The following is a 9,730-nucleotide window of genomic DNA, read 5'->3' as shown; positions in this document are numbered from 1 at the left end:
GGGGGGGGGGGGGGGATGACCTTTTGGCCTCGTCCAGGTCAGAGCACACTCCTCGGCCTGTTTTATTTCCTACTGTAGATGGTAACCATCTAGTTTCACTCTTGTTTCTTCTTCTTGCTAGTTCAAACATTATTTTAAGTCAGTATGTAGTATGGTTTTCACATGCTACTCTTCTTACTGCTATTTTTATTTTCACAGTAATGCACGGACATTTGTCTGTTTTATATGCATGATTAGATGCACCTACAAAATTAAAAACTGTTGACCAAGATGGTTCAAGAATGCAGCGTATATTCACGTATCTTGAATGCAGGTGCAACCATCTGCTCGGCGTCCTGTGAAGATTTTTATTATATTCAATAAAACATAGGTAATACTGATGTAGATAAGGAATTTTTAAATTAAGTTTGTTGCAGTCAAAATGGTTTTCTTACAAAACTGCAGCTCATTTGTGGAGAATATGAACATAACTTCTTTTTTCTCTTCATGCACTCTGAATAGTCATTCCAAAAAAGTAAACTTAAGACGTATTTATTCTAAAGTTGTTTGGGCAGTATTTTAGTCTGTATTGGCACTGAACTGATCTTTCTGTGATGCGTACCTACTTCTTTTGCTGTAGGTGAAAAATGACTATATGTTAGAAATAGCAGATCAAGTGGACCAGGAAATTGCTTTGAAACTAGGTTGCCTTGAAATCCGGTAAGCTGATAATTTCATTTATTATTCAACATGTTTATGACAGAATGTGTACATTAATTTTGAAACTGCTTATAGTTCATCGATTCCTGACCACTATAGTTGAATAAAACATCATAAGACTTTTTTGCTGCAAAGTAGTTTGAAGAAAAACTGAATAGACTGTATTGCAACCAATTTCTAGTGATTTTAAAATTAATATTAATTTTAGAATTTTAATTAATTACATCTTTATACTGCCTTTTGGGTGAATTCTTCGTCTGAATAATTCAAAGGCCTGTAGAGTACAGTGAAGTACACTTAAAAAAAATGCATCTGTGGTGTTATTTAGCAAATAGCCTTGTCATTGTGCATATATAAATCCTACAGCTAAAGAATGTAATTAAAGATAAATGCTGCTACCTTTCTTCCCTGCATTTACTTAATTTTTAATGTGCTGTTTTCAAATTATTAAATCTTAAGGATTCTTTTGGGTGGTTTTGGTGTTCTTGTCAACTGTATAGACAGCTGGAAAATAAAGATAAATTTATCAGATTAAGAGATCCTTGAGAGAGTTCCCAGCACAGCTTTTGAAATGCATGTTTTGGTTTTTGCTAATTCATGGAGAGTTTGCAGCCTGAAACATTTGCTTTAGTTACGCTGTTGTCTCACACAGGGAGATTAGGGGAGAACTAAAATAGATAAGAAATTAATGGCAAATGTAAACTTGTTAGCAGAGAATAAAAATGTCCTTTGAACACTTATTTTCCAAAATAAAACAAAGTTTAGGCTTATGAAATTTCCTATGTATCGTAGGAGAACCTGATGTCTTCACTGTAAGTTTTGCTGGTAGCCCCAGAGGAAGCAAAAATTCTTTGTGTAACTGCAAACTCCTTATTGCACTTAGAAAATTGTTGGTGCTTTAATTCAAAACATGTAATGAGTGTAATAATCCATGATTATTTTATCATCCGAATCGTGCTTTCTATGGTTCTCATGCTGTGGCTCTTCAAAGCATTTTCATGAGCTATTTCTAGTAGATGACTACTAAGACTGTCTTACCATGAGCATTACTGGTCCACTTTCTCAGTGTAAACAATGATCCGAGCCCTCTCCCAACAACAGCTACTCATTCTTGATTTATTAATTTATTTTTTTATATGAACATGTCTGGTTTGAAACTGTTAGTTTTCATCATTCCGTGCTTCCTTTGGTTCTCCCTGTTAAATGCAGAGACACAAGTGCTCTTAGAAAGGAGGGAGATAGTGTTGGAGGTAGAAAGGAGCTGCTGAAGGGCAGGTTAGATCACTTCTTTTGGTAGCAGCGTACTTAAGCTGGATTACAGTGGTTCTGAAAATGCAGTACTGCTATAGTCCTGTGTAATGTTCCATACATTAAATTATTTCGTAAAATAAAAATCTGATCTGTTGAGATAAAACCATTCTGCCAATGTTTTCTAATGGTAAGTCTCTGAAAGATTTGACTACATTGATGTTGTAGTTTTAGGCTGGATCATCCAATAATTGTCGCTTTCAAATATTTTTCCTGACTTCAGGAGATCCTACGGAGAGATGAGAGGCAATGCATTAGAAAAGAAGTCCAACTATGAAGTGTTAGAGTAAGTATTGTGTTCTAGCTGGAGGTGTGAACTGTTTCTTAATCAGGAACATTAAATTCAGTTCAATAACAGAACGTTTCTGTTGTAATTTTTTATTCCATGAAGTTTGTTGAGATCTTTGAGTGCTTTAATATAAGAAAAGGATGATGAAACCTATTGAGGTATAGAAGTAGGAAAAGCACCTTTAACTCTGGTCCAGGGAAACAGGGTTGGAGTTGTTTAAACTTGGATCAGGAGGCTTTTGATGATGTTTTTCAATTTTGCGAATGTTTATGGGTTCATCAAGTCCAGTTCTAAGGTGATTTTGTTTCTAAATGTTTTTCTGTGCATAGCTGCATTCTTCAGTTGTGACTCAACTGTGGTAAAGTTTGAGTTACTTGAAAATGATTGTGGTACTGTTTTTATTTCTGTTTGCTCAGTACATGGATTTCCTGAATTGTGACCTTGCAGTTAGGAAGTTTGTTAGTTATCTGTGTGTCACAAATTTTAAGATGACCAAGAAACGTCCTTATACTGAAAGTATTTTGGTTACTTAATCATGTTGTATAGTAGATGGCTTTACTCCAGACAATCCAAAGTCCTTTAGAAGCTTCAGGGATTGAAAACTGGTTTTATTTGTATTAATTTAGTGGAACAAGCTTCATACATACATATACCAATGATCTGCTCTTCACTACTAATTATCCTTGTGAAAAGATGCTCTACAGTTTAACATAAAATTGGGATAAAAGGTTGGTGTAGCCGTGAAGTCTCTGTTTTTTACTTTATTTTTGATAAAATGTGTGCTAACTTTTAGAGTGTGAAATTAGAGAATTTGGAGGTGGAAGATAAGATTTTTCACCACAATGAATAATTTCACAAGGATTTTTGAGGAAACGGTATGCTTTTAATAGGTAAAGATAACTTTAATGAATTGTCTGCTTATTTCTATAGTGCCTGCTATTTATATAGTGCTCCTCTATCTGTGCAGAATTTTTAAAGCTTTGGTTTTGTTTGAATTAGGGGGTTTTTTGAAGGACTTTAGTTTTCTGTTGGTAACCACTAGTAGAAATATCCTGGTTGAGGAAGTGTGTAACAAAATGAGACTGGACTAATAAAGATGAATGGGATGAGCAGATAGACAAGGCTAAAAGGTGATACAAAAAAGTTTTGAAAGTACCGTGAGTTACAGTGGTTGCAGTTTACATATGTTCCAGTAAGAACTTGAGAAAGGTATTTTTAAGTCAGTTATTTGGCAGCTCATAAGCTACAAACATTGGTAATTAGGTTAACAACTTCGGAAACAATGAGGCAAATGAAACAAGGGTCATAACAGATGACACAAAGTATTAATTAATAATTGTAACAGATGAGAGTTCCTGGAGGACTCAGCATGGGGCTGCTTCCAGCTCAACAGCGACTTGTTTCTTTCAGTGCCTGTGTTTTCCAAGCAGTAACTGTTTTGGTAGGAAATAACATAATTGCTGCTGTGAAAGACAAAAGTGAAGCAAAACCCTGATATGCAAAATCTAGCAGCTTAATGCCATGCAAAATTGGAAATGTAGAATTGTGCACGTCAAGATCATTTTTAAGTTTTGGGGCATTTTTTAGGCAGAATGTGTTTTGTATGGGATTTAGCTGGGAGAGGTGAAGGATAAAAGCACCTTAAAGTGGCTACAGAGAATTATAAGCTAGTAAGAGTCTGCAAAAAGTGCCAGCTATCTCCACAATGTACTCATTCGATCTTACCATCTTAATAGCATATAAAGGTTTATCTACATAAGTAAAATTTATTTCTCAAGTGAGGCTTTTTGTTTGTTGGGGGGGGGGTGTTGCTAGTTTTAGTACATCATGAGGCACTTAACCAGCTGAGTGCAATTTTTAAATGACACTTTTTTGCATTTGGTGTGATTGCTTCTTGCCTGTCTTTGTCAGATGTCTACTTGATGTATATTCATCTTTGATCAGATTTTCATACAAGACCAAATCTGGATGGGAAATGGTAGATAGAATCAAACTGTTAAGTAGCCTTTAATAGTTGGGCCTTCATGTAGTGAAAGAAGAATTTTTTCATAATAAGTGTGAAGCCTGTTAGCATAGAACAGGGATAATTACAAGTACAAAAATGGGAGCTATATGAAGGAACAGCTGCAGCCACAATTTTGTAAAAAGCATGTTAAAGTCTATTATGTTAATCTAACATTACTTTTTTGTTGTAACTTCAATTGAGATGAAAAATAGAAATAAAGATACATGTTGCCTAAAGCTGCTTATCATTATATGACAAGCAGTATCATCTATCTGTAGTTGGTATTTTATTAATCCCATTGAAGTTTATACATTTAAAAAAAAAATTACATTTAAGCCCACAAGTAGGATGGAGTAGATGAGGTTAAATAAAAAGCTGTAGTAGAACTGTATGAACCAGGATCTCACTGCTAATTATCTCTTACTGGCAATCGGAAAACAGATGTCTTGAGTTCTTAATCTGGAGGACTGAGTTGGTGTGTATCCCGAGCTAGCCATTTTACTCCCACGCAGTGCAGCTGAGGAGGGAAGGGAAGGAGTTTGTAGCGTTGTGCATTTAAAACTGTTTGTATGTTCCAATTTCCAATGCTTATTCCCTTATTTATAGGTATCTATAGTTTGTTGTTGACTATGGTATTAAATCTGTATGCTTCTTATGTTAAAGTCTCTTCCAGTAAATAAATCTCCCATCTCAGTTAAACACAAGATATGCTTTATTAACAAATTTTATTGAGTTGTGTTTTGTTGTACTCTGCATAAGAATTTTTTCTGAATTTGTTACATGCAGATCTGTACAAAAGGCTACTCTACAACTCTTTTTAATAATGAATCGAATCAGGTTGTCGCAGCCGTGTGCTGCGGTACTGTTAAGATGAGTAATACTGGAATGATGTAGGGTGCTTCATTTTTGAAAACAGCACTTCGCTCTCAAATGCTTAATGTTAAACTAATATATTCCTTGTCAAAATATCTTTGCATGTTATTTAGATGGTAATAGTGTGTTAGATTTATTTAACTGTGTGGGATGATAAACCGTATATAATTTGCATTTGAGAAGAAATGCATAAAAGGAATTAACATTTATGGAAGTTTTATAATCTTTCAGCTTACTGTCATTGCACAGATGCCAGTGTTCGCTGCTGTGCATGAATGTTCTGGTCCTCTTAGTTGAGAATGTTTTTAGTATGGTTTGTGAAATTGTATATTACTTGTCTTTAGGGAGCTTTAAAAATACCCTGGTTTATTATTTTGAGTAAGCTTTTTTTTGTTGACTTTAATGTTGGCTTTCTTCTTGGGCTGTTAGGTAGCAGTAAATACACACTGTATATCTCAGGCTCACTAACGGCTTTGCTTTTCTTTGCCAAATGTAAGAATTTGAGATGTATTTCTGTTTATGTTCAAAGCATGCAGTCATGGAAAGCTTGCTTTTATACTCATTTCAGAAGATAAGCGTGTTTGTTTAAAAGAGATTCTAACCTCTTAAGTTTAAAGGAAAAAAGTCAGTAACACCTTTGAGAGGCAAGGATATAAGTCCTTTTCCTATTTACATTTTTCTTTTAGTTTTTTCCTTTTTCTCATGCAAATTTTCTGCTAATACTATACACCTAGTTCACAGTCATGCAACATCTGTTACACCTGGTTGTACAATGATTTTCTTCTGCACTAACATACCTCTGGCAACTTCTCAGGCATCTCTCTTAGCTAATATTTAGTTGTAGTGATACATACACACATCAGATGTAAGCTAGGCACATCTGAGCCACAAAAATATTTAATCCCTATGGCTCTGGGTTTCAAACCAGGGCTGCAACCCTATGTATAAGTGTGAAAGTGAGCTCGATGTGTATCAGTGTGCAAAATCTGAGTTCATGGACAGAATTAGAATCCTGATTTACAGATGCAAAAAGTGAGATTACTTGCAATAAAAAGATGGGAATTTTAACATCAGATGCTTAAAATGAGGAAAAAGTGAGTCAAAATTTAAAAAGAAATTAATTATAGTGCTGCAAAATACTGCACAATGGTTTTTATATTAATGCTGTGTGTGTTTTTGTTTCAGGAAAGATGTTGGTTTAAGACGTTTTTTCCCGAAGAGTTTACTAGATTCAGTGAAGGTAATTATAGTTCCAGTCAATTGTATACTACTTAAAAAAAATAAGTGTCAGAAATCTGAAAATTGCATTATCTTTTTCACCGTATAGTCATAAGTGAATTGCTGTGCAGTTGTGCTGTCTTGGTGAAAAATTATCAAACCTGTCTGTCAGATTGGTAAGATACAAATCCATGTAGTACAGGTGTGCAGCTGGCAGAACTAAGATAGTAGTGATTTACGTGGCCGTGCTGAGCTACTGTGAGAGAGGTATACCTCTGCCTCTCAAACCTTGTGGACAGAAGTTCATAAGAAGTCCTCAGATCCTCTAGTATCAAATAACAAATTCCCCCCCCCCAAAAAAAAATAAATAAATGAGACTTCTGGAGAAAGCGGAAGGGGACATGTAAGAAAGCAGCATATTTTTAGTGGCAATTCAATAAACCATATTCTGCCTTCCTTGCTCAAGACTGTATCTGACTCATTCAAGGAAGATTTCCAGTATTTTCCACTTATGATAATCCTAGTTAAGAGTATAAATGTTAGTTGAATCTCTCTTCCATTGAAGTCTGTGTGTTCCCAGAGTAAAAAATGCAAATTTTTCTTGACATGTTTTGAAAAGGGGGATTAAGAATGGTCACCAAGTATTTTTACAGCTATAGCAGTCTGGTTATGAATGTCTTGGTAAAATATATCTTACCATTCATACATGAAAGTACAGATCATAAATTGGTATTTTAGAGCTAGTTTTGGTAAGCAGTGATAGAATTCAACTTCAGATTTAGAAAGTTTCTACATTGTGATTTAAATGGGTAAACAGAAAATGTCTGTCATGAAGGGGTTTTGTTTCAAAAGACTTTTGAAAATCAGAAGCTAATGAAGTCAAGTGGATTTAAGTAATCCCTCTGCATTTTAATTTAAGCAATTAATCTGAAACTGTATTCTCTGCTAATGAGAGAAATTGTGGTGAAAGGCTCCAGACGTAAAAGAATGAGTAACTGTCTCAAAAATGGTATTACGGAGCCAGAAAACTGACCAACAAAGAGAACTGCTCTTCAGAAATCATGAAACGGAGAGAATAGCAGAAAGAAGTAGCAAGAATTGCCAGAAGGTGAAGCTGAGTAGAACCTTGCCAAGACATGAAAAAAAGGTTGGCCATATGAAGAGGAAAAGCAAGGGAAGGAAGAAAGGGTCTGCTTTTTAACTACAGTTAAATCCCTATTAAAAATAATGTGGGATTGATTCCAATGATTAAATGACTCTCCCACTTTGTGAAGACTGATGATTTTGACCTTGCAGGCAAAGGAGGGCTCATGATGGCCATGAAATATAAAATTAATTATTTCTCTCTATTAGTGAGGTAAAGTGTAGAGTGTAGGGCACTGATAATCAAATTTGTTGATGTTACACATTTAGGAGATGCCAGCTATACGGAGACTATCATTCTATGTATAGGAAGACCAGAAGGCTGGAAAAATGAAAATCAACATATTTAACAGTGTCAAGTATGAGGTGATATACAGGGGTTTAAAACCAGAAAGTTCAGCTTTATTTAGGGAGCTCGTTAAATAAATAAAAAAGAAGTCAGGAGTTTAAAGACATTTATATATTAGGGATTACAGTGTCTGTAAGAGTGTTGTAAAAGAAAGCAAGTGCTGTCCTAGGAGGTGTCTCCAGGAGGAAACTTTAAGGTCATTGGACAATGCACTATGTCTCATACACACTGCAAATACTTGTGTTTATCCGTGTTCAAGAAAGAGTAATCAGCCTAATTCAAGTACAGAGGAACAGTTACTGAGTCAACAGGCCTGCCATTTTCATTACTTCACCGGAGAAGAATAAGAAATCTTCCTGTGTTTGGCTTAGTAAATGGTGCCTTGATGATGATGTGACTGCTAAGCCATGCTGTCTGTATGTAGCTATATCAAGTATGCAAACACCACAGGGGAAAAAAATCTACTTATACTAAGCCAACAATTGGGGCGGGGGGAGGGGGGGGGATTGATGTGGGGAGATGGATGTAAGCCAGATTGTGTTTAGTTTGCAAATTAGGAGTCTTCACCGTCACTCTAGAGCATGCTTTGAGCAAAAGCAGAGAAAAAAAATAATTGTTCTTAGGAAATATTTTAAGAGCAAATTTTCAGTGCATTTCCCTTGAAGTTGTCATTTGCAGGTATTTCTCATAAATGGCTCTTTTCCCTTATGGAAGAGGTAGGGTTTTTTAACTGACTTTCTGTTTACCCCTTACTAATGTAATGATCTTAAAGTGAAGAGTAAGTCGTCTTGGTGGACTTAATGAGGCAAATAACATATGCCGTTATGCATGGGAGTCAAGATGATGCTGAAAAAGGCCAGGACAACAAACTATGGGCAGAATAAAGTATCTTTCAACAACTGAGTGGCTGAAATACTTGGGACAACTTGAGCTAGCAGCTATTTTTCTTTTTGTAGTGTCTTCCTCCTGGTATTTGCCAGGCCTTCATTTAAGGCTAAGGTCTTCAGTTCCCTTAATGTTGCTTTTCCCAGTAAAAAGGAAGATAACGTCTGAGGCAGCTCTGGGTGCAGTAGGGAGGTCTCCTGACTGCCAGATGCTTTCTTTATCCTACCCAAGTATCCGCAGCCTGTTAGAATAGTGATCCACCTGATAGTTGGTAAGAGGTTCTGCTAAAGTGATGCAGTAATTTGCAGTTACAAGAAAATGGCACATTTCCTTGTTAACTTCATAACAAAAAGTTTATGTGTCAAGCTGAGGGTTTTTTTAACCCATGTATATGTATCATTGCAAAACTGATTATCGTTTTGTATGTGAATATGCAACACCCTTGGATCACTGCTATTAGAGTAACTCTTTTGTGAACACTCTTTTTAAAAAATTCTGGCTATTTAGAGTTCTGAATGTTCTTTAAAGGCTTACAAAAAATGAATGCCTAATCCGACTGGAAGTGTTAACAAAAGGAAGTTTATATTTGTGTAGTGCCTGGAGCTGTTAACAGGCAAGGTGAAAGAATGAAGAGGTTTAATGCTGTTACAACAGGACATTTAGATATGTTTTGGTAGAGGAACAATGGTAATTCCTGTCTCAACCTTGACATATTGCAAAAATAAGCATGGTTTGCCTTCTATCATTGTTGTTAGTTGGCAGATGTATTGGAAATGGGTATTACTAAGGTTTTTAAAACCACATTCAGTCACTTTAGACATGGGTCAAGCTTTGACAAAGGCAAAAAGAATAGATGTTTATGGTTTTGACATTTTGGCACTATGTGATGGAAACGGTGGGTCACGTGGCCCTACACTACTTACAGAGCATACCTGTACTCTTAGGTCTTTTCCAACCTAAA

At 35.7% G+C, this 9,730-nt stretch overlaps 1 protein-coding gene across 2 annotated transcripts in view; it reads left to right on the top strand.

Annotated features, from left to right (window-relative positions):
* PTK2 (protein tyrosine kinase 2) overlaps nucleotides 1-9,730 on the top strand; it is a 132,180-nt gene that overhangs the window by 38,953 nt on the left and 83,497 nt on the right. For both annotated transcript variants that reach the window (XM_010584205.1, XM_010584204.1), the window contains exons 4-6: nucleotides 620-699; nucleotides 2,231-2,293; nucleotides 6,360-6,414. In XM_010584205.1, coding sequence (XP_010582507.1) covers nucleotides 620-699; nucleotides 2,231-2,293; nucleotides 6,360-6,414 — 198 coding nt within the window. The remainder of the gene's footprint in view (nucleotides 1-619; nucleotides 700-2,230; nucleotides 2,294-6,359; nucleotides 6,415-9,730) is intronic.

The sequence above is a fragment of the Haliaeetus leucocephalus genome, unplaced genomic scaffold (assembly GCF_000737465.1).
Source record: "Haliaeetus leucocephalus isolate CR32 unplaced genomic scaffold, Haliaeetus_leucocephalus-4.0 Scaffold953, whole genome shotgun sequence".
Taxonomy (NCBI): domain Eukaryota; kingdom Metazoa; phylum Chordata; class Aves; order Accipitriformes; family Accipitridae; genus Haliaeetus; species Haliaeetus leucocephalus.
This window is presented reverse-complemented; position numbering and strand designations above follow the sequence as displayed.